Source organism: Budorcas taxicolor, chromosome 2, assembly GCF_023091745.1.
Source record: "Budorcas taxicolor isolate Tak-1 chromosome 2, Takin1.1, whole genome shotgun sequence".
NCBI lineage: Eukaryota > Metazoa > Chordata > Mammalia > Artiodactyla > Bovidae > Budorcas > Budorcas taxicolor.
In genome coordinates, this window is record NC_068911.1 from 6,576,523 (window position 1) to 6,599,766 (window position 23,244).

A 23,244-nucleotide genomic window follows, 5' to 3' on the forward strand; every position below is an offset into this window, starting at 1 on the left:
TTGGAGAAGGAAATGGCAACCCACTCCAGTATTCTTGCCTGGGAAATCCCATGGACAGAGAAGCCTGGTTGGCTATAATCCATGAGGTCACAAAGAGTAGGACACGACTGAAGCAAATTCACACCTGCCCTGTGTGAGGTAACACTTTGGGTACGGTGTAGATATACAGTGAAAGAGCCAGCTAGGTTGTAGGGGCAATGAGATGGGAGATGGGGTAAAGGCAGTGTACCCAACTTGCTTGGGTGCAGGGGTGGGGGGAGGGCTGGAGTTGGCCAGGTTTGCCAAAGTTAAGTTTGGTAAGATTGATGGAGATGGAAGGTAGAGGGAAGTTGGGAGGGGTTAGAAAACGCTGGGGGTGTTAACAGAAAGAGGAAAGATAAGCCGTGTAGACAGAGTCACTCAAGACCAGGCTCCACTGCAAAGCATTCACTCAAACGTCACTTAGGTGCCCCTGTGTCAGGCACGGATTTGGTCATCGGTGTTACAGTGATGAAGGTGACAGAGGGCCCTCAGGTGGGCGTGAGTGAAGCGTGTGAAAGGAGCAGACGTGAGGGCCAGTGTGGCTGAAGCAGGGGAACCAAGGAGCAGCAAAGTAGAGCCCATGGCCAGCTGGTCAGGCAGGACCCGAATCATGCAGGGCCCTGCAGGCCGTGATTAGGGATTTCGGTTTTATTCCGAGCGCGGCAAAATGACGTTTCATTCATTTTGCAACAGTCTTAGGAACTAGGCGGCCTTATCCCAGTTTTACTGACGAGGACGATCAGGGTGGGGTTAGGTAATTTGTTCACGGTCAGTTGCAGGCGAAAAGGGGCTACAAACACCTGCCGGATCTCCCTGCCCCGGGCCTTCCCCGCAAGGCCCGAGCCTTCTCCCCAAGGCCAAGTAGGAACGGCCCGGCGTGGCCCAGGGTCCGGGCAGGCGTGCGCCTCGGCGACAACACGCATGCGCCGCTGCCTACGGAAGCCGGGAGGGAGGGGGCGGGGCCGACGCTGGCGGGCGCGGGGGAAATGGCGGCGACGGCGGCAGCGGCGAACGGGACTGGAGGGAGCAGCGGGATGGAGGTGGATGCTGCAGGTAACGGGCCGTGAGGGGGCGGCTTCTGGAGACTTCCTGGCGGGCCTGTCGAGGCCTTCCTAGAGTCCCGGGAGCAGTCGGGATGGCGAGCCGGCAGCGAGCTCCCTGGGTTAACTTGCGGGAGGGATGGATGGCCCGACTTTGCCGTCTCCCGTTCCCGGCTCCCGGGAGGAACGTGGGGCCTGGACTCTCACCCCCTCTTTCCCCTCCTTAGTCGTCCCCAGCGTGATGGCCTCCGGAGTGACTGGCAGCGTTTCAGTCGCTCTTCATCCCCTCGTCATTCTCAACATCTCAGACCATTGGATTCGCATGCGCTCGCAGGAGGGGCGGCCTATGCAGGGTGAGTGTTCGGCGTCATTCTCCAGCCTCCTCCCCCCAAATAGTGGTCCTTTCTCCTTCCTTTGCTGAAGTCAGTTCCTCCTCCGCAAATCATCATTTCTCTAGTACTTGGTTCACGTGACCTCAGACCCTCAGGCTATTATTAGAGAAGTTTGAGGATTCCTTTAGTGTTAGTCGCTCAGTCTTGCCCGACTCTTTGTGACTCCATGGACTGTAGCCCGCCAGGCTCCTCTGTCCTTGGAATTCTCCAGGCAGGAATGCTGGAGTGGGTTGCCATTCCCTTCTCCAGGGGAATCTTCCTTACCCAGGGATTGAACCCAGGTCTCCTGCATTGCAGGCGGATTCTGTACCATCTGAGCCACCAGGGAAGTCCTGGAGGAGTCCTCACCCTCACCTCTTCTGTGTCCTTTTCTCCTCCAGTGATTGGGGCTCTGATCGGGAAGCAGGAGGGCCGAAATATTGAGGTGATGAACTCCTTTGAACTGCTGTCCCACACCGTGGAAGAGAAGATTATCATTGACAAGGAATATTATTACACCAAGGAGGAGCAGTGTGAGAGGGGAATAGACGTGGGGGAGAAGAGTGGGAGTGGGGGAAAAAAGAATGGGGAAGATGGAGAGGGTTGGGGAAAAAATAAACAGAGAAATAGGACCAGAGTAGAGGAATAATGAAGAGAGAGTAGCTGAAGAGACTTTAGAAAAAGAACACATATGGGTTATTCCCCGCAAAGAAAGCAAGGAGTGAGAAAAGAATAGCTTAGCTGTTCTATGTGGAGCCAGGATGGGAAGGGGAGAAGCTGGTAAAAACACACCAGGAGTTTCAAATTAAAGGATGATTTAAAGAGATACTGTGTGTCCTGGCCCCTTTCTCTCCAGTTAAACAGGTATTCAAGGAGCTGGAGTTTCTGGGTTGGTACACCACAGGTGGGCCACCTGACCCCTCCGACATCCACGTCCATAAGCAGGTATACACGTTCACACAGGTACATATTGGGGTGGAGACGAGAGAACGAGGGGAAGGAAGATGGACCCTGACACACATGTGCATCCTCCCTTCTTCCAGGTGTGCGAGATAATTGAGAGCCCTCTGTTTCTTAAGTTGAACCCTATGACCAAGCACACAGATGTGAGTACAGTGACCCCGTGCCCACTTTGTCCTGCCTGCCTATCGCTCTGCCCCTGCTTTTATTGTATGACATCTCTGTTGAATCTTTTTGTTTACCATCTGTGAGACTTTAGTCATTTAACCTTTAAACTGCATTTTCCCCGCATGTGAAAATGGGAATGAGTTCCCCTTCAGTAGGTCCTTGGGAAGATTAGCTGAGGAAATGTAATGTGAAAGGGCCCAGTCCAGTTTTGGTGCTTAGTATAGGTTCAGGTGTCTGATGTTTAGTTAAGAGCTGTGCTCTCTCTTCTTCACAGCTTCCGGTCAGCGTTTTTGAGTCAGTCATAGATATAATCAATGGAGAGGTAGGTAATGCCCTACCCTTCAACCCACGCAGCCTGCCCCTGGGGTTTGCTGCTTTTGACTCTGTGTGCCCCATAGGCCACCATGCTGTTTGCTGAGCTGACCTACACTCTGGCCACAGAGGAAGCAGAACGCATTGGGGTGGACCACGTGGCCCGAATGACAGCAACAGGCAGTGGAGAGAACTCCACTGGTAAGGGTGGCTGCAGGGGCTTCCTTAGAAGTGGGGGGAAGGTGTGGCCACACACCTTCTCAACCTCAGCCTGACCACCCCCCCAGTGGCTGAACACCTCATCGCACAGCACAGCGCCATCAAGATGCTGCACAGCCGCGTCAAGCTCATCTTGGAGTACGTCAAGGCCTCTGAGGCAGGTAGGACAGTTATCTCCCTGGTCCCTGAAGCACGTTTCCTCTCCCTCCTGGGGAAGTGACAGCATCCGCATTGATGCGGCTTCTTGTGCCTTCAGGCGAGGTCCCCTTTAACCATGAGATCCTGCGGGAGGCCTATGCTCTGTGTCACTGCCTCCCGGTGCTCAGCACAGACAAGTTCAAGACAGACTTCTACGATGTGAGTGCAAGGCCCAGGATGGGGAGGTGGGGCTCCCGCTGTTTTCTGCATGCAGGATATGACCGGCTCCTGTTCCCTGGTCCCATGGTGGGGGACGCAGAGCTCCTGGGAAACTTTTTTTCTGTCCCCTCACAGCAATGCAATGATGTGGGGCTCATGGCCTACCTTGGCACTATCACCAAGACGTGCAACACCATGAACCAGTTTGTGAACAAGTTCAACGTCCTCTATGACCGACAAGGCATTGGCAGGCGGATGCGGGGGCTCTTTTTCTGACGAAAGGGTACTTGAAGGGCTGACGTACAGGGGTCAGACAGCTGTCAAGGGGAGGGGTGCTACACTCCCTTGAGAGAAACCTGTCACTAATAAAAGGGGAGCAGCCCCCAGCACCCCTCCTAGTGGCTCTGTTCTCTCCTGTGGGCACCGTGGATGGCTGAGGGGGAGGGGTTTGATACTGCTGCATCCAGCGCTCACGAGGATGAAATACCTGCCGGAAGCTCAGGAGGCAGTAGTACTGGTGTCCATATTTTTGAGACTAACTGGAGGGGGGTGGGAGAGGAGACCAGTGGGGTCGGGTATGGGTGTCTAGGCAGGCAGAGCAGGAAGTCCCCTCAGATTTACTGAATGGCTGGAATAAGGTAAGCATAAAGGGAAAAGACAAGAATCCAGAAAACTCAAAATCCTGTTTTAATGGAAGCAGCAAATGGACACACACTTTATTAGGAAAAAAGAATAAGTAAAACGAGTGCAGCTTGGGCAAAAAAGAGGACCTTCCTTTCCCCTCAAGAGCATTGTCAAACCATCGAAGGAAGCGGGGCAGGACAACATGCAGAGCAGAGCCAGTGTCCAGGTGACTGGACTCACACAAAAGTGATCCGTGTCCGGGCAGTGTTGACCTGCCAGACGTTGAGCTCCTCATACTCGTCCAGGGCCTCCTGGAACTGAGCAGGTGTGAAGCCGCGAGAGATGCAGCGCTGCTCCGCCTCGGAAAACCGGACGCTTTGGCCCTCAGAGACCAACTCACGGATGGTGGCAAATATCACATCTGCTGGTCTCTGGGTCCTGGACAGACGAGCGTGGTGTGTGATCAGGGTTAGAACTTTGAGGTCAGCACCACAGACCCAGGGGTGCAGAAGCCGCAGGATGAGTTTCCTGCTCAAGACGGTCAAGGTGCCTCCTGCCACCCTCTGCTAAGCCACTCACCTAGCTGTCTGCCCCTTGTCACCCAGCAGTGAGTCCTTGGACATCTCCATCAGCCGTATGGCTTCATTCACATCTTCCTTCTCCACGGTGTCCACCATTCGCAGACGTGCCTAAGGGGAAGGTAGGGAGAGATGGGCACAGAAGGAGGGGGTGGAACAAAGTCAGGGAGGCCCCCCCACCCTGCTCCAGCTTTAAGGCTGGGCACCTGAGTGTTCCTACTCACAAAGGAGTAGCGGCCCCCTCCCCACCCACCAGGCATCCGCAGTGTGGGGCCGGCACTGTCAGACCGAGACAAGTGCAATGCCCGGGGCAGCGTCCAGCAATTGCCCAAGTCTCCGCCTCTCAACACTGGCCAGTCCCGGTGTGCAGCTGTCCTGTGAGGGAGACCAGGCCCTTCTGAATTCCACTGAGCTCCCCACCACCAGAGATGGAGCCTGGGGCACTCGGCCGAGAAGGCGACTGGCAGGGGGTAGTGTCCCTGGGGCTCGGGAAGTGCTGGCTCAGCAGTAGGTCAGGTGATCACGCTACCTGCACGAACAGCACTTTGGAGCCCCCAGGACGATGGTCCAAGGCGTGAGGACAGAAATGAAGGTTCCCGACACCGGAGCGAGGTTAACCCACCCGCCCCTCAGCAAGATCTGAGAAACGGAGAAGCCTCTCTCCTGGGACGCTGGGTATGCCCTGCTGGAGCAGCAAGTACCCACAGTGCGGTAGCACACAGGACCACTATCTGCACTGTCAGCACTTTAGCCCCGGCAGGGCCGGAGCAGGAAGGAGGCGGCAGCACGCGGACAGGCGGGCAGGCCGCCCAGCAGAGCCCAAACAGACCAGCCTTCAGCACACAGAATGGCACTCACCAGGGCGGTGGACAGTCGCAGGATAGCCAGCAGAGTCCGGGCCGAAGTGTAGGTGGCGTCCTTACTGGCCCAAGCCTCTCGCCTCATCTCCACATACGCCGCTGTGATGTAGTCGGCCAGAGACTCTGGCACCGCGGGCTGCTTCTCCCGGCACATAGCTATGTACCGCCTGTGGGAAAGCAGAAGAGGTGGAGAGCGTGTGTGCTCTGCATTAAGAGTTGGAAAACTGGGAGTAAAGAAACTGGAGGGGAGGGCGCTTTAAAGTAGGAAACAGCAACTGGTGGATGATTAGGCTTAAATATGCTGCATTTAGAAAGTCCAACATTTCAAGTTATCCCCAACTTTTTTTTTAAACGAAAATGGCCTTTGCATGATTGAGACAAATCCACCTGCCTTAAGAGATGATTTTGTTAATTCATGAGAACAGCTAAAAGGGAAAAACTACATTAGGAGCCCCTGGGAGTCCCTGGACGGACTCAGAGTGCCAGGCAGCAAAAGCCAGCTTTGCCAAAATCTGCACCTGGGTTAGTAACCCTGAGACTGCAGGTAGAGGTGTGTGAAGGCAGGTTCTCCGCCATGGTCTTCTACGGCCAGCCCGGGGGAACCAAGACTCCCTGTTCTCAGACCCAGGACACCAGGAGGAGGGGAAGGGGGGAAGGAAAGCTTTTCAAGAGACACAGAGGCCAAGACGCCAGGGAGTGGACCAGCCCTGTCCGGCTCTCCTACCTCATCAGTTTCATGTCCAAAGGCTCAAACTGGGCAGGGGGCTGCCGGCTGTGCTGGTGCACGTAGGTGATGTGCTGGGCCAACCTGGGAGGAGGGGAGGCAACAGGAGCGCTGTGTCTTGGTGCCCCCTCAGTGCTCCCCCCACAGCCTGGTCAGCCAAGGATTGTCGGCGCTTCAACCCTGACCCGCTCTGAGAACTGTGGAGCAACCCCTGCTGTTCAAGGGGAAGGTTCCTGCTGTTTCCCTAAGACAGTAACAGGTTTTCCAGTTTCTCCTCCCTGCAGAGATGGCTACAGGGGGTGTCTCCCAAGTGCAGAACTGCAGTCACCTCAGGTCATTGTCTCGGTCGGGCCGGTCCTGGATCAGCCAGAGAAGGTCAAATCGGGAAAGCAACGCCGCAGGAAGCTGTATATTTTGTTCCAGGCTGCGGCGAGGGTTGTAGCGTCCGTAGGCAGGGTTGGCGGCAGCCAGGATGGAGCAGCGGGCGTTGAGCGTCGTGAGGATGCCCGCCTTGGCAATGGAGATGGTCTGCTGCTCCATGACCTCGTGGATGGCTGTGCGGTCGGCCTCCGCCATCTTGTCGAACTCGTCAATGCAGCACACTCCCTGGTCGGCCAGCACCAGGGCCCCGCCCTCCAAGGTCAGCTCGCCACTCACCGAGTCTCTCAGCACAGCCGCCGTGAGGCCCACCCCGGAGGAGCCGCGGCCTGTCGTGTACTGGCCTGCACAGAAGGGTCAGGAAGGCAGACACGCACAGGCCTGTTTAGGAAAATGGAGGAGAGTAAGGGAGCAACGGCAGGGCAGAGGGAACGGGGCCGTGAGGCGAGGCCTGGGCTGAACTGCTCTACTGACCCAGCTGGGCCGGGCCGGCCCGAGGCAGTGGCAGGTCTGGGGGTGATATCACCAACACCCATCTCCATCCCCTGGCCCTCCCACGACGGAAGCCTGGTGGTCCTCCTCCTAAGCTTGCCTCTCCCAGGGTCTGATACTCACTGCGGGGGGCAAGGCGGTCAATGTAAGACAGGAGCTGTGACTTTGCCACACCAGGGTCCCCCATCAGGCAGATGTTGATGTTGCCTGGAGGAAGGGAAGGAAGCCCCTGAGTGACTGTTCCCTCGATGCAGGTTGTCTGCACACAGAGAAAAGGATATTGAGGTCTGCCTGCCCTGTTTCTAATCCCACCTTGTGCCCATGATATCAAGATGCCGGCTTTTATTCTGTGACCGATGCGACCCTGGTCTGGCACCCTTCCCTGATGTCTCCACTCACCCCTGATTTTCATGCCTCGAGGAGACTGGTCCACGCCTCCCACCAGCAAGAGCAGCAGTGCCTTCTTCACGTCTTCGTGCCCATATATCTCTGGGGCGATGGAGGCCGCCAGCTTCTCATAGAAATCCTCCTCTATGGGAAAGCCAAGACTCAAGAGTTTTTCCAGGGGAAAGAAGCGCTTGGGATAAACTCACATTTATCTTCCTGCCGACCCCTCACCTGCGATTTGCCTCAGCTCCTCCCTGCTCAGCTCTCCGGCCCCAGACTCATCCTCCTCACTCTTACTCATCTTCACAATCCGATGAGCTTCCAGGTAAGTTTCCGAGAGTAAACCCTTGGGCAGGAAAACGCCAGGGCGTGAATGAAGTTCTCTGCTTGCCCACCACACGGATGCCCTCTGGAGTTCCTGACAAACCCTTTTGTTCCATTCTGCCTGGTGTTCTGCTATTGAAACTTTCTTCTGTGGGGCTGATAAAAGGGAGGGGATAAGGAGGAAGGGGACCACCACTTCCTCCTCTTAAACTCCCTTCCTCACCTGGAACATCTGTCGGAACCCAGTGCGCAGGATTGGCAGGAAGATGCCGGTAACGCTGACGTGGTCCCCGGGCTGGGCGATCCTTGTGTTCTCTCCTTCTACCAGCACCGTGATACTGCGAGGGATATTTCCCACGGGCACTTGGTCGCTCTGGGGAAGAAGGGCGCTTGAGGCCGGAGGACTAACCTCCCCTCCTGCGCACACCAATCTGCCACTCCCTGGCCTATTTGGCCCCACACAAACCAACAGAGGGAAGCTGAGCTCTCCTTTACCACATCCCAGCTCAGTCAGAAAGTTCCAGAGAAACCTGCCTCCTACTCTCTTCAACTTCTCTGCCTCAGCTCCTCTCTCTGTTCTACTTTCTTCTCTCTACTTCACGAGTTTCTACCGGAGTTGAGTGAACTCCCAACCTCAAACTTCCCTGGGCCCTGGACCTCACACTCTAAACTCACGTGTTCCTGCATCTTCATCTCCTGGAATTTGATGAATTTGGAGCCACGAGTCTGGAGGTACAGTCGGCCTCCTGAGCGGTTGGTCTGGCACTCCTGGCTCGGGCACATGATCAGAGGCATGAAGGTAGGAGATTGGATCTAGAGTGGAAAGGGAAGCACCAGAGGAAGTCACGAGGAAGGAGCCCTCAGTCACAGGAGCCACGCCCCTCCTTCGGCAGAGAAACCTTTGGGACTGTCTTAAGCCGTGCAAGGTACACATTGACAGACACAAAGAAAACAGACTGGATGGAAAGACCACTGCACCATAGAAACCGAAAAGTGACCACACAGGAAACAGAAAAAACACCAGATAAACACCAGGAGGCAAAACTCATTCTCACAGAATTAAGTGTGTTCCCGTTCTCTGCTCCATACGTACCGGCTGGTAGGTTTCCGCCCCACACTGGTCACAAGTGTAAGTGGCCACCACCATTCTTGGTTTGACCTCAGAGACACGAGTGACAATTCCACGCACTGTTACTAGCTTCCCCACAGAGTCAGCCCGTACTTCCCGGATCACACGAGGCTTGTTACTGCTGGGGCCTTGAAAATACAGCTCACTAATGGAGAAAGTGGTCATTAGCAAGGGTCTGGGGACCTGAACCCCACGCCCGCCCCTACCTTGGTCACTCACAATCTGCGCATGAGCTCAGGAGGGTACTGGTTTCGAGGGCTCCGGGCTGCCCCCGGGTCGCGGCTCCGCTGCTCCATCATTAGCCGGTGCTCAATGTAAACGTCCAGGACGTCTTTACTTACTACCTAAAGGAAAAGGAGACAGGAGAAGTGAGCGGCAGGATGGGGAAAGGAAAGAACATAAGAGTGCCAGGCAGAAACCACTGACTCCTTTGGGTCAGCTCGGACAGCATCAGTACCCAGGAAGTTTTTCAACACAAACCCAAGTTGTGTGGCCTGCATTTTTCTCACCTCCCTCTCCTTGTATTGAGGCAGCAGCTCTTGAACAGCATCAGCAAAGAGCCTGGCATAGCGCTTGGTGTTCTCACAAATTGAGTCCACCAGCTCAGGGTCATCCTCAGCAATGTCATCTAGGTCTACGTACATGGCCACTTGCTCCCGATGAGCCAGTTGAACCTGGGGTGGGGAAGAGAAAGCAGCGGAGCCAAGTTTATCTTACCAGTGTTCGCAAGCAAAAATTGGTCATTATGAGCTCAGCACACAGGATCCAGGCTCCACAAGGGAGAAAGGTGTGTATCACTACGTTTGCAATAATTAAGGTGTTTTCAGGGATTGAGGGAGCTGAAACTGAGTCCTGTTGAGTCTCACTTCGCTTTCTCCCAGGTGGCACAGTGGCCAAGAGTTCGCCCACCAGCACAGGAGACACAAGAGACATGGGTTTAATCCCTGGGTCGGGAAGATTCCCTGGGGAAGGATATGGCAACCCGCTCCAGTATTCTTGCCTGGAAAATTCCATGGACACAGGAGCCTGGTAGGCTAGTCATAGGGTCGCCAAGAATTAGACAGCGCAGACGCAGTACAGTGATACACCAGTATCAGGTATGGTGCTAAACTCACCACTTCCAGAAAGACATACCTGCTAAAATAAGCCAGGCCTTATAGCTCAAGTCACCACCCCTTCCCTCTACCTAACCTTAGACTCACCAACTGGTTCCCATACTTGAACTGCTTCTTGCCAGATTCGTCATCCTGGTAAAACTCTTGTAGGAACTTCTTCACTTTTTCTGTAAAGAAAAATAAAGTCAGGACGGACTTTTTTTCATATACCTTACTGCAAACCTTTGATAGAGATCTAAAAAATTTACTTTTGTTTAAAGTGGAATCTTTAAACAAATTAAATGAACATTCAAATAGACCTACGTAATTCTCCCCAACAGAGTAAAACGCCTTTTCGCAAGTTTGTGTAGACTTAAGGAAGAATAAGTGGCCCCTAGCAGTTTAGAGTATTACCCAATACGCTCCCCCCAGGGGAATTCCACTCTCTGCCTTAATTAGAAATCTCAGTACCCTTTTCTAAGGGCCTTCCACACCCGGCAACACACTCAAGTCTCACGGTTCTCAGCTTTCCTTCTACGTGCTTTATCCCCCCTTTCTTTCGGTCCCTTAAATTGTTGCTCTCCCGGGGATCTCCGCCACCAGGCCCGTCCTCCCCCCCACCCCCTCTCCCGCCGCTGCTTCCGCTCTTAGTAAACAAAGAAGCACATGGGCCCAGATGCCGCCGCCTCACAGCCCGGGATTCCTCCGCCCGAGGCGGGAGCCCGTCCGGCGATTGGCCGGCTCGTCGAGGGCCACCCTGCCCCACCCCACCACTTCATCCCTCGGCCTCCGCAGAAACCCCTCCAATTCCAGGCACGCCCCCACCCTCGGTCGCTCTCTCCGAGGCCACCGCGCGGAAGGACACTGTTTACACACGACACTCCCTCCAGTAGCGTCGCGCAACTTCCGCCCGCCTCCACTTCCGCTAGGAGGTGGACCTAATGCGGCCCAATCCCCGCGCGCAGCGGCCCGGGACCGCCCGCCCCACCCTACCCCGGGCTTCGGCGCGTCGTGGGCGCTGGGAGTGCCTAAACGCGCCGAGAAAAGCGGGACCGGGGGGTGCTGGTTAGATAGGCCCCTGAGGGCCTGCTCTTTCCTAGACGCGACCCTTCCCTCTGGAGCTTCCAGCTCGGGTGTCCGCATCCCCTGCCCACGACTCTCACTCTTTTCCTCGACACGATCACCAGCTCTCCCCCGGCCTCGGCGGCCCGTGCGCACCCCAGGCACCATGCCCCTCTACTCCGCCACCTCCCTACCCTGCCTCCGGCCTCGCGCGCCGAGAGCCCGGCCCCCCGGGACTCCAGCCCACACCAACAGGTGTCGCCCAGGAAGCTTCCCGCGCAGAACGCCCCTCCTACACTCGCAGACTCTCACCTTTCTCGAGCACGTAGTCCTTAAGTGCCATTGCTGCCGAGGGCCGTAAGGCAGCAACTGGCGGGCTCTGAGCTCTCACTCCCCGGTCAGCAAAAAAACGCCCGCGCGGCGGACTGCGGCCGACCAACCGAAATTGGCGCGAAACGTCGCCCCCCACGTGACCAGCGCCGCCGCTTGCGGGCCAATCGGAGAGGATGCCCTTCGTCCCTCCCGCTTGCCGCGGGCCCCAGCCTGGGCCAATCAACGGGCGAACCTGGGCTGAGTGACGGGGAAGAGGCGCGGGTGTTTGGAGGGAAGGCCTGGGCGAGGCGGGGCGCGCGCCGGGTTTCCCGCGGTCGGAGGAGAATCGCTCTTAAAGGGCCAGGCTACTCGCGTCCTTTTGTTCCGGGGCCGCAGGGCGGGGCAGGCCCAACGTTTGCTGTCTCCTAGTCTAGTCTCCAGAACGGCCATGATTTCCCAGTTCTTCATTCTGTCCTCCAAGGGGGACCCGCTCATCTACAAGGACTGTATCCTTGGCCAGCGGGGCGGGGGGAGAAGGGCTGCGTGGGCCTAGGGCCCCAGTGCCAGCGAGTGTCGCCAGCTCCTTAGCTTTCCTTCCACTCGGTCAGTCCGCGGAGACAGCGGCGGCCGGGATGTGGCCGAGCTCTTCTACCGGAAGCTGACGGGACTGCCTGGAGACGAGTCTCCGGTTGTCATGGTAACCACTGGCGGGAGTGGGGGTAGGGTGGTGGGTATGCGGTTGGTGGTCTGGGGTTGGGAGGCGCCTCCTGGTCCAGGAACGTTCTCTAAGAGCTCATACGCGGGGTGGAAGGGGGTACATTCTTCTAAATAATATTAATGGCGGTTTACTGATCGCTAACCGCACCAGGCACAGCTCTTCACACGTTTCAATCCTCAGCCACTTTGGAGTAGGTACTATTACTAACTTCATTTACACATTAGGAAGCTGGGCCTTGGGGAGGTTTCCGTATGTGGCCTAAAGTCACGCTGCTAGTAAGTAGGGAAATCAGGATACCAGCCTCAGTCTCATGGCCAGGAATCACTGCAGCTTTCCTCCTAACGTTTTTCTCCGTGCCTATGCCTCAGCACCACGATGATCGTCACTTTATTCACATCAGACACAGCGGTCTCTATTTGGTGGCCACTACTTCAGAAAACATTTCTCCCTTCAGCCTCCTGGAGCTGCTCTCCCGGTGAGGAGGGCAGGGCTGGGCACCCGGGTGCAGGGGTCAGGGAGTCAGAGAGGAGGAGTTATGCACCCTCTGTCTGGGTTTTCGCAGGCTGGCCACTCTTCTGGGTGATTACTGTGGCTCCCTAGGGGAGGCGACCATCTCTCGAAACGTGGCTCTGGTCTACGAACTCCTGGATGAAGTGCTGGTGAGGTTCCTCCCTGTCCCCGGTTCCCTGAAGATACAGTATTCGTTTTCACCCCTTCCCCCAACGACTACCCAAAAAGTGTCTTTCCGCTGCCCCCTAGGACTATGGCTACGTACAGACCACATCCACGGAGGTGCTGAGGAACTTTATCCAGACAGAGGCTGTGGTCAGCAAACCCTTCAGCCTCTTTGATCTCAGCAGCGTTGGCTTGGTCAGTCTGGGGACAGAGGAGGCCAGGATTGAGGAGGGTTAGTGGGAAGCATCAGCCATGAGGACTGATTGATTTGGGTGCTTTCAGTTTGGGGCCGAGACACAACAGAGCAAAGTGGCCCCCAGCAGTGCAGCCAGCCGGCCAGTCCTGTCCAGCCGCTCTGACCAGGTGAGGGAGGGGCCGTTGGGTTCACATCCTCTGGTTTTTGAGTCCCCAGAGTGCAAGATCCTGGCATATCTTTCCCCCTTCTCTAGACATGGAGGCTCCCTTTCCTTAGCCCTGTGCCCCCATCCTGGGGCCCCAGCCTCCACTGTTCTCTCCTTTCTGCCTGTCCACATTAGAAGACAGACCCACCAACCTCCAACCACCAGACCCCCTTTCTTTCCTTAGAGCCAAAAGAACGAAGTGTTTTTGGACGTTGTCGAGAGATTATCTGTACTGATAGCCTCTAACGTAAGTTTGGGCCCCCAGCCCTGCGGCTGAGGATGGTGGCACCTGGGAATCGCTGGGCATTGACCTCCCGCTGCTCTCAGGGCTCGCTGCTCAAGGTGGATGTGCAGGGAGAGATCCGGCTCAAGAGCTTTCTGCCCAGCGGCTCAGGTGAGCAGCACGCGAGCTGGACCAGGTTGAGGTGTGGGAATGGCTCCTTGGTGGCGGGCATGGTGGTACCATGGCTTCTTCTGATACTCTTTTGTCTGACAGAGATGCGCATCGGCTTGACCGAGGAGTTTTGTGTGGGGAAGTCCGAACTGAGAGGTGAGGAGAAAGCGGGTCTTTTTCTTCTAAGTAGAGGTCACTGTCCTAGGTTTCACCTGGGGAAGTTAGACGGATCCCCACCCCCTCCCAAAACACAGGTCAGCAGAGGGGGTCTTTCTCTCTTTCCAGGCTATGGGCCGGGAATTCGGGTGGATGAGGTCTCCTTTCACAGTTCGGTATACCTGGATGAGTTTGAATCTCATCGGATCCTCCGTCTGCAGCCCCCTCAGGGTGAGGTCAGGACCAGGCTGGCCTAGCACATTCCATCTACTGAGGGGGAGGGAGGCCGTTCAGGTGTAAGGAGACCAAGCTCACCTCTGTTCCTCTCTGGTCTCAGCTGACTGTGATGAGGTACCAACTCTCAGATGACCTCCCTTCCCCGCTCCCCTTCCGGCTCTTTCCCTCTGTGCAGTGGGACCGAGGCTCAGGCAGGTGAGACCATTTCCCCGTTCTAGAACTTCTCTGGAGCCCAAGCCAATGTAGGTATGTATGTGTGTGTGTACATGTATATTTGTATGTATATATTTAACTCCCAGGTTGATTTTGGAGGAGTGTGGTGGTGGTGGTGACATTGGCTCCAAGTTAGAATGTGCACCCTCCCCGACAAGCGGACCCAGCTCCGTGCATGTAATGGCTCGTGGAGCTGGGTGGATCTCAGCTCTTCTCTTTCCTTCTTGGGGCAAAAGCCACAGCCACACATGGGGGCCCTGCCAGTGGGATAGGGCCTGAGTAACAGTTTGTACCCCCTCACACAGGGTCCAGGTTTATCTGAAGTTACGTTGTGACCTGCCCCCAAAGAGGTGAGTGGGGGTAGTCCAGCCCAGTCCAGCTATGGAGGGTAGGAGGCAAGGCCCAGATAGCTGCTCCTTCCACCCCTAGGTGCGGCCGGCAGCTTCAGAATCCAGGGGAGAGCCTGGAGTTTGGGAAGGGGGTGGGGGGCGCTTGTGCGCAAGTCCAGTGGTGACATTAATGAAGATGGGATGCGGCTTTCCTGGGACTGACTGCTCCCTTCTCCCTTGCAGCCAGGCTCTGAACGTCAGGTTGCATCTTCCCCTGCCTCGAGGGGTGGTCAGGTAAGCGCATGTGCACTGCGGGGCCCATGGGCAGTCGCACTAGCTTCTCGGGCAAACAGATAGCGCTGGGGTGGGAGCTGTGGGGCAGGGGTTGAGCCCAACCCTTTCCTCTCCCGATTCCAGCCTGTCTCAGGAGCTGAGCAGCCCAGAGCAGAAGGCAGAACTGGGGGAGGGAGCCCTTCGCTGGGACCTGCCTCGAGTGCAAGGAGGCTCTCAGCTTTCAGGCCTTTTCCAGGTACCAGCTGCTGATTCTCGAAGGCCCTGCTCCCACCTCCACCTCCAGCCCTGACCCATGCCTTCTCACGAAGGTGGTCAGCTTCCTGGCCCCTTGGCTCTCTTGCCCTCCCTCCTCTCGGGGCCTTCAGCACCCCTCCCTGCCTCTCCCCATCACAGATGGACGTCCCGGGCCTCCCTGGGCCTCCTGGCCAAGGCCCCTCCGCCTCGGCTCCTCTGGGGCTGGGCCCCGCCAGCCTCTCCTTTGAACTGCCCCGGCACACGTGCTCCGGCCTCCAGGTCCGCTTCCTCAGGCTGGCATTCAGACCCTGCGGCAACGCCAACCCCCACAAATGGGTGCGACACCTAAGCCACAGCGACGCCTACGTCATTCGGATCTGAGGCTCCCAAACAAGGACCCGGGAGGCAGAGGTGGCGGTCAGGGCATCGGAGAAGGACGATGTTTTCTCTCCTAGTGTCCTGGCCTGGGGCTGGGGCTGGAAGAGTCCTGAGTCCTCGAGACCAGGGAGCTTGACAAGTTAGACTCTCCTGTGGGACCTGACTCAGGGGCGACTGAAGTGGATCACAATTTAAAAATCAAACTTTTATTCTGAGCAACTGGCTGTACAATATCTAAAGAGACAGTCACATGGAGGGAAGCTGGCTACTACCTCCTTCCACCCAGCATGTGTGTGTCTGTGTGTGGGAGAGAGAATCCAGGGAGAAGGTCAGCCATCAGGGTGCGGGAGGAGGGGAGCCGGTCCCTGGGGGCTGTGAGCCATTAGCCTTTGGAGTCCCTGGAGCAGGAGGGGGGCTCTCCCCAGCTTCCGGTTTCCCCCCACAGAGGGCGCTGCCCCCAAGTGGGGAGGGGGCTGAGGATGGGGTAGGGACGGGAGAAGGATGGGAGGCGGGGCCTCCTTTGCCCTCCCCTGTGGGCGGCAGAGACACCACGATGTACTTCTGGACACTGCCAGGACCAGCGGGGGCAGTGCTGGGGGGCGCGGTGGTGGCGGTGGAGACCAGCTTGACGATGGGCTGCACGCTGGGGACGGTGGTGGTGACGGGAGAGGTCGTGGTGGAACCGGAGCCTGGGGCTGAGGTGCTGAGGGACAGGACCTGGGCCAGAAGGAAGGCAGTGCTGCTGGCCTGCACCCACCCCACACCCCAGGCCAGGGGATGCCTCCCATGCTCCAACCCGGGCCCCAGCATCCCCGGTCCCACACGGGGTACCTGCTGGGTGGATGAGGCGCTGGAGGACGAGGACATGACGATGAACTTGGTTGGCGGCGGGGACGGCTGTGGGGGGGCAGCAGCTCGCGCAGACACCAGCGTCTGGACAGGCAATGCGATGGAGCCAGGGACCTTCAGCAAGCCGGGGGTCCGAGGGCCAGGCTGGGGGGCCTGTGAGAGGGTCAGCGTGGGCCGGGGCTGTAGAAAGAAGCAGCAGGAAGAAAACATCACCATCTGTGTTCACCAGCTCCCCCAAGATGGCTGACTTAGGGGCCCCATGTTTCACAGAAGTCAGGGTGCACACCCCAGCATGTAGTGTCTGAGAGCCTCACTGGGATGGGAACCACCCCCCGAGCTTTCCTTCCTTTCACCCTCCCCTCCTTCTCCCCTTGCTCCCCCTTCCTCCAAGCCTGCACTGACCTGAGTGATGGTCAGGGTGGTCCTGTTGACCTGCTGAGCCTGCAGTGCAGCCTGAGCCCGGGCCTTGACCACGTGCGAGCAGAGGAGGGGCCCAAGGGACCCAAATTCTGCCCGATAGGCGTCCTGATTGTCAGGCGGCGGGCGCAGCTTTGCCAGGACAGGGGCACAGTGTTTCTGTAGAGAGAAGGCAAAGATGAGAATCCGGACCGGGAAGGGGTGACAAAGGTGGTCATCAATTATTTCAGTGCGTGCCTGCCGAAGGCCAGGCTGCACTTGCTGGCTTATCAGTGTGTAAGGAATGTGGAGGTTTTTCCTCGTAGAGAACACAGGCAGCAGTTGGCTGAGTGGACAGCTCGCTGAGTGATTACATGGTCACACCTAAGGGCCAGCCAGTCCACAGGGCGTGTGCCTTGCAGAAGCATCAGGGCAGGTCAGGCTTGAAAGTCACAGGCTGAGTTCAGACTCCTTATTTCTTACTCAGTGTCTTACACAGCACCAGCTGTTAACAGTACTGGACTCAGGTGTGTTCTGCATATGAGATGAAGAGGGGATAAGTGAATGGAAAACACTCTGTGCTTGCTAAACACTGTCGTGTGTGTGTGTGTGTGTGTGTGTGTGTGTGTGTGTGTGTGTGTGTGTGTGTCATCAGTGGGAAGAAGGGGGAGGGTGGGGCTCTGTCACCAGGAGGAGGCTCTGCACATGGTCAGCCCCGATGCGGTCAATGTTGCTCAGCACCGGGCCATCTAGAACCCCGCGGATCCGCTCCCCCTCCTGCTGCAGCCGCGGCAGAATCAGTGTCTTAATCACCTGTTAGAAAAGGAAGGGAAAAGCTGGGGTCTGGGGGTCACCACAGGGTCTCCCAGGTCGGGAGGCTGTTGCCCACTCTGACCTCCCAATCCCTCCCCTCCCCAGGGCTCCCCTGCCAGGGCCTAACATCGTGTCCCAGCTCCGCCAGGCCTGCAATGGAGCCGTAGCGCGTTGTCCATGGGGTCTTCTCATCCACCCAACTCTGTAAGGGGATGGAAAATAAACCCAAATGAAGGGGTGTGAAAAGCTAACTGGTAAGGACTCAAGTCTCATATACTCACTTCCTTATAAGTCATTTAAGACACAACAGCTCCTTCCCGACCACTCCCTCCTCCCCAAAGTAGCTGCTATTCTGACCTCTACTGTCAGAGATTAGTTTAATTCTTTGGCAGCACTGTGGAGCATGTGGGATCTTAGTTCCCTGACCAGGGATTGAACCCTCGCCCTCTGCATTGGAAGCACAGAATCTTAACCACTGGGCCACCAGGGAAGTCCCGCAGAGATTAGTTTTTGTTTCTGAACTTTCAAGTGGAATCCTACAATTAGAAAAAAAGACACTGCGGATCTGGCCCAAGTCCAGCCCACACCTCTCTGCCGCTGGTTTTCAGCATCACTTCCTGAAGCCACACTGGCGTGGGCGTGGCACTCACTGTTCGGGTGACAAGCCAGCCAGTGACGGAAAGGGCTCACCTTGGTGAAGGTCTTGGTGATGCGGGACTGGATGTTGTTCGTGGTCGTGCTGAAGTGCTTGCAGATCTGGGCTACCAGGCGGGCGGCAAAGTCCCGCAGCGCCCAGTGGTTGTCCACATCTGGCCGCAGGCACAGCTGCCGGCTCACGATGCAGGTCATCACAGCTGGGATCAACTCGTGCACCTGGGGAGAAGCCCCGCATCAGCCCGCTGTGACAGCCGGTCCCCGAGCCCGGACACGAGGCGGGCCGGCGGTCCACTCACGTATTTCTCGAGGTACAGGGTAGGGTTGTCCATCAGCGCCTTGACCATGCGCATCAGGTAGATGAGCAGGGCCAGGTTGTTCTGCACCACATTCACACGCACCTAGGGTGGGGAGGGAGCAGGGATGGGGCAGCGGGGGGGCCCTCCGTGAGCCTCCTCTCCTGCCCGCCCGCCCCCGGAACCCCATTCCATCCTCCCGTGGCCTCTCACCCCCTCCGAGATGAAGGTGCTGAAGCGTGGCAGCATTTGGTAGAGACCTGGGTCCGTGGCGATGCTCTGCAGAGCCTCCTGTGGGGGGAGGGGGGCGAGTGAAGCAGGGCGCCCCCCGGGGGCGAGGAGGGGCGAAGGCAGGACGCGGGGCGGGGCCTCACCGCTCTCTTGGCCTCACAGGAGCCCACACAGGCCTCGGTGATCTCCTTGTAGTACAGCTGCTGCTCCACTGACAACTCGTGGATGCTTCGGGGCTTCAGTCGCAGAGGTGCCCCCTCCAGCAGGGGTGGCGCCTTTTTCTCTTTCCCTGTGTGAGTCAGGAAGCCAGGTTTAGGCAGGAAAGCTCCTGAGGAGGCCTGGATACCAGGCAGACCTCTAGCCTCACCTCCCACACCCAGGGAAACCGGCTTCTTGGCCGTTTCTAGGGCTCACTGGCCAGAGCTCACAGCCTCTGCCCTGACCTCACCCACCTCACACACATGACCATCTGGCTTTGGGGCAAGAGGCCTGGCCCAGCAGTACTGACCTTTGCCGTCAGCTGGAGCGGCCCCCTGACCTTTGCCTTTCAAGGGGCCATCTTCCTCCTGGCCTGGCTTGGCTGACTTCAGGGGTTCTGTGGCCTCGGCCTTCTGCTGCTCCTTGGGAGCTGGCGGGAAAGGAAAGCAGTCGGGAGGAGATGTAGAGGGAGGAGGGAAAGGGGTGGATGCTGGGCGTGGAGGTTACCTGGGGGTGGGTTCTCTGGAATCGCGGGCTGGCAGCCTTCGATGCTCAACCAGTGAGCTGCGAGGAAGAAAGTTGTCCAGGTGAACCACCGGGCGGGGACATCAGGAAGTCAGTCCACACGAAGGGATGTGTTTTCCTTCGTGTTCCCCACTAGGGGTCTCACACTGAGGGCTCCTTCACCAGTGCCCTTCCTCACACCCACACACGGCCCTTTCCCGCCTCCCTGGCCCCTGTTCTCCCCTCCCCCGACCTTTGAGGCAGACGTCCAGGGGCACCCGGGGCAGAGGGGTGTTGATGATGTCGCTCAGGTCAACCTCCTTCTCCTCGTAGAAGTAAAGCTCCCGGCCACCACCAGAGGCGAAACGGAAAGGAATGAATTCCTGAGCATGGAAGCCATACAGTGGCTACAACAGGAGGGAGAGAGACCCTGGATGAGAAGGGAGCCTGAGTTGGCTGGGCTGAGGTCAATGCAAATGACTGGGAGGTCTCGGCACCCTGCCCCTTCGTCCTGTGCATCCCCATCACCTCAACGTTCTTTAGCTTCAGTGCGTAGTCAATGTCACTGGTGGTGAGTTTCTGCCGCTTCCCCATGTGCATGAACTTCAAGGCATCCTGGGTGGGGGGTAGGAGGACAGACATCAGCCACAGACCCTGGGGAAGAAGGCGGCCTGGGCAGCAGTCTGTGTGCAGTGCAGGAAGACCAAGGTACCTGTGCGATCTCTTTGATGCGGTAGCTGACCTCATCCGTCAGCAGCTGGCAGGTCTCCTCCTGAATCTGAGCGATGCCCATGGACTCGGCCACCACCTTCATGGACTCCGAGGGCAGCACGGTGTTGCTCAGCTTCAGCTTCTTCTCCTCAGCCATTCTGGAGCCCCTCCTCCCCTCCCCGGAAGGATGATGCCCCAGGGCAGAGAGATGGAGACCCTGGCAGGGGTTGAGAGGAAACTTGAGAGTGAGACCTAAAGAAGAGGGGCTGTCCAGTCAGGAGAGGCCGCCACAAGGGGAGAGCAGTGGAGCATGAGGGGGATGGAGTTGGGGGATGTCTTCTGTCCATCCTCATATGAGCAGCACTCACTGAACAAGAGGTAGGACTTGGACCCAACTGGACGCAATTTATTGAGCTCTGGTTCTGTGCCAGGCACAGTACAAGTCAGGTATAGCAGAACGATCTCAGTTCTTAGTTTCAATCCCAGCCCCAGCACTACCTAGCAGTGTTGTCTAGGCAAGCTACTTAAATGCTCCCGGCTTTGGGTTTCTTCTCTGTAAAATGTGCAAAGTGTCCTTTTTTCCTCAGGTGGTTGACATGCCTACCTTCATGTCTCTTGCCCCTTCTTGCATCATTATTCATGCTTGACAAATATAAAATGTTGGTTAAATACAACTTGCCCTGTCTGAGCCTATGTGCCCCTACCATTGAATGTGATGAGAAAATACACAGCCATGTTGACCAATCTGCACTTTAAATTCATGGCCACAAACTTCAGATGGGCTCTTGATGCTGCGCTGATGGTCACAGAGCTCAGTGCACTCAGGTTCCGTCCCACCTGTCATCTCCTCCTCCCTGATTTTTGGCCATCAGAAGAGACTTCCCCAGGCTCCCATCGCTATGTCCACTCGTTGAGCATCTCTGGCACCCACATGCTCTGTCTTACCTGTTACTATAGAGGTTCTCGCCACGCCCCTCCCCAACTCCTCTCCTTCTCTTGAACCTACCCGAGTTAGGACTTTGACTCCTGCTCTTGGTTTTCCTCTTCCTTCACTAGCCCCTATACATTGCCTTTGCTGGTTCTTCCTCTTCTCATCTGCCTGATGCTGGAATGCCCTGCGTTTGGTCCTCGTATAGCTATGAGGTATACATATTCTCTTGATGACCTCAACCATTCTCACAGCTTTCAGTATTGTTTACAGGCTAAGGATGGTAAATTTATATCCCCCACCCAGAACTTTCTTCCCAACTCCAGACTTGTATATTTAACTGGCTACTTAAAATTTCTTCTGAACTCAACTTCTGACATCCCCCTCCCCACCTGCTCCAGCCTCAGCTTTCCTCATCTTCATAGCACTGCCATTAACCCAGATGCTTATTCATCATGTGAGCCCTCACCGCAGACCCATCAGGTGATCCGACTTGATCCCTCTGCTCCCACTGCGTGGCCAGCTCACCATTACCCACCTGCCGGGGAACCTTAAGAGCCTCCTGACAAGGTCTTCCTGCTTCCATCCTTGCTCCCTACATCTATTCCCAACCTAGCAGCCAGAATGATTCGGTCAAAATATAAATCAGATTGGGTCATTTCTCCGCTCGAAACCCTGTACTGGCTCCCAGTGTGCCACAGCGTGAATACAAAATCCTTATTTCGGTCTTCGGGGTCCTTTATGATTTGCTATCTCCCCATCAAGTCTCTGACCTTTCCTTTCCTTCTTCCACTATGATCCAGCCCCATGGTCCTCCTTGCTGTTCCAAGATGCCAGGCGTGTTCTTGCTTTGTGGTCTTGCTCTGTTCCCTCTGCCTGGAATGCCCTTCCCTAGATGTCCCCAGGCTGCCTATTCCCATTACTCTGTTTAATACTGCACCCCACCCCCGCTCTGCCTTTTTTTTTTTAATTCCCATGGAATTTAACGTCTGCTGATACATACTGTATTACTTCTTATGCTTCTCACTACATCGCCCCTTCCCTTCTATGTGTGGACAGAGAGCTTTGTTATGTTCACTGATGTATGCAGAGTCCCCAGACAGATACTCAACAAATACCTGCTGAATATATGAGTTGTAAGGCTTAGAGATTAGGAACTCACTAAGGACTCGGTACCATTATTATCGAACAAGACATAGGCCCAAGCTTGGCCATAATGCTCACTTGAACCTGGCATTAGGAAATCTAATGTCAAAAGTGTTTAGGAGCGACTGCAAGGTGGTGAGGGGCAGGTGCGGGCCTGATGGAGGGGCGAGAAGAGGGGAGGGAAAAACAATTTCGTTCTTCTCAACCCATCCCAGGTCTCCTCCCCCACTTGTATAAATCTTATCTGCAGAGGACACATTTATTCAACACATACTCTAGACCTCGAGCCGAGTAAAGAGGAGGCGGTCGTGTCCCAGTACCCTGATGAGCTCCTACTAATCCTTCGATAGCCCGCGGTACCCTCTGCCAGTGTAAAGGCTCACAAAACACGCCACGGCCTCAGGAAACCTCAGGTCAGTGGAGCGGCAAGGAGGCGTCACAGAAGATTAACTTCATCTAGATCCGTGTAGCATTCCCCAGCAGGGAAGCGGGTCGAAGGTTCTCCAGGCAATGGGTACAGCGCGAAAGAAAGCGTAGAGAGCCCACCTCATCCCCCAACATCCCTCCAGTGCAAACACACAGAGCCCCCACGCACACGGACACTCAACCAACCGTCCCCCTCTGGGTCCCCACAGGGGCCCTTCAAAGAGTCTAGTCCCGGGTACCACTCAGACCCGCCCCCGCCAGCCGAACGCCCAGCGCAGGAAAAGCCTCTCACCGCCGCCAAAGCGCCGCTCACCCGGCGCTCGGCGCCATATTGGCCCCGCCCCCTCCGGGAGCAGGTCCTGGCAGAGACCGAGAGCGGGTCCCTTGCCCCTTCCCCGAGCCGGAATGAGCTCCCTAGTCTCAGAGCCTAAAATGATATAAAAATGGTGTCTCTATGCTTGCGTGTAAGGAGCACACTCTCTTGCTGTAATTACTTCAGTTTATTCTTTCACTATGCGGCGGCCAGGACCTGCGGGAGCCGCCACAAACCCAGGTGGGGAAGCCCAGAGCGCAGCGAGGCCCCGCCCTCTTTCGAGGCGGCATTGCGCGTGCGCCTCCCGTGCCAGGCTGGATTAAAGTTGCCGCCGACCG

General features: G+C 56.7%; 4 protein-coding genes across 8 annotated transcripts; 2 read left to right on the forward strand and 2 right to left on the reverse strand.

Annotated features, from left to right (window-relative positions):
• Nucleotides 1–987: 987 nt before the first annotated feature.
• Nucleotides 988–3,839, forward strand: COPS6 (COP9 signalosome subunit 6). Its single transcript, XM_052663285.1, has 10 exons — nt 988–1,074; nt 1,289–1,414; nt 1,834–1,965; nt 2,289–2,377; nt 2,476–2,538; nt 2,835–2,882; nt 2,959–3,073; nt 3,160–3,252; nt 3,348–3,448; nt 3,584–3,839. Exons 1-10 carry the CDS (start codon nt 1,008–1,010, stop codon nt 3,722–3,724), a joined length of 975 nt encoding a protein of 324 aa, XP_052519245.1. The 5' UTR covers nt 988–1,007; the 3' UTR covers nt 3,725–3,839.
• A 280-nt stretch (nt 3,840–4,119) lies between these two features.
• MCM7 (minichromosome maintenance complex component 7) lies at nt 4,120–11,558 on the reverse strand. 4 transcript variants are annotated; one of them, XM_052657325.1, is made up of 15 exons: nt 11,413–11,558; nt 10,147–10,226; nt 9,454–9,618; nt 9,164–9,288; nt 8,909–9,089; nt 8,491–8,628; nt 8,039–8,188; nt 7,723–7,837; nt 7,504–7,635; nt 7,228–7,311; nt 6,563–6,956; nt 6,235–6,318; nt 5,509–5,677; nt 4,652–4,761; nt 4,120–4,510 (listed from the first exon to the last, which is right to left on the reverse strand). In XM_052657325.1, the coding sequence occupies exons 1-15, from the start codon at nt 11,441–11,443 to the stop codon at nt 4,309–4,311; spliced, it is 2,160 nt and encodes a 719-aa protein (XP_052513285.1). In that variant the 5' UTR covers nt 11,444–11,558; the 3' UTR covers nt 4,120–4,308. The 4 variants fall into 4 exon arrangements, with proteins under 4 accessions (XP_052513285.1, XP_052513306.1, XP_052513295.1 ...); XM_052657346.1 differs by lacking the exon at nt 11,413–11,558 and adding an exon at nt 10,864–10,890; XM_052657335.1 differs by lacking the exon at nt 11,413–11,558 and adding an exon at nt 10,510–10,649.
• A 223-nt stretch (nt 11,559–11,781) lies between these two features.
• Nucleotides 11,782–15,706, forward strand: AP4M1 (adaptor related protein complex 4 subunit mu 1). The gene is made up of 15 exons (XM_052660173.1): nt 11,782–11,918; nt 12,021–12,109; nt 12,499–12,605; nt 12,693–12,789; nt 12,890–13,000; nt 13,088–13,168; nt 13,391–13,453; nt 13,534–13,600; nt 13,703–13,756; nt 13,886–13,992; nt 14,094–14,188; nt 14,512–14,556; nt 14,779–14,829; nt 14,953–15,064; nt 15,223–15,706. The coding sequence occupies exons 1-15, from the start codon at nt 11,861–11,863 to the stop codon at nt 15,442–15,444; spliced, it is 1,359 nt and encodes a 452-aa protein (XP_052516133.1). The 5' UTR covers nt 11,782–11,860; the 3' UTR covers nt 15,445–15,706.
• Nucleotides 15,629–22,924, reverse strand: TAF6 (TATA-box binding protein associated factor 6). 2 transcript variants are annotated; one of them, XM_052636327.1, is made up of 15 exons: nt 22,886–22,924; nt 20,095–20,310; nt 19,911–19,997; nt 19,636–19,789; nt 19,386–19,442; nt 19,189–19,308; nt 18,824–18,969; nt 18,663–18,740; nt 18,453–18,554; nt 18,190–18,372; nt 17,627–17,701; nt 17,374–17,499; nt 16,693–16,866; nt 16,273–16,470; nt 15,629–16,158 (listed from the first exon to the last, which is right to left on the reverse strand). In XM_052636327.1, exons 2-15 carry the CDS (start codon nt 20,248–20,250, stop codon nt 15,778–15,780), a joined length of 2,037 nt encoding a protein of 678 aa, XP_052492287.1. In that variant the 5' UTR covers nt 20,251–20,310; nt 22,886–22,924; the 3' UTR covers nt 15,629–15,777. The 2 variants fall into 2 exon arrangements, with proteins under 2 accessions (XP_052492287.1, XP_052492288.1); XM_052636328.1 differs by having other exon boundaries at nt 22,907–22,918.
• Between the last annotated feature and the right edge of the window lie 320 nt (nt 22,925–23,244).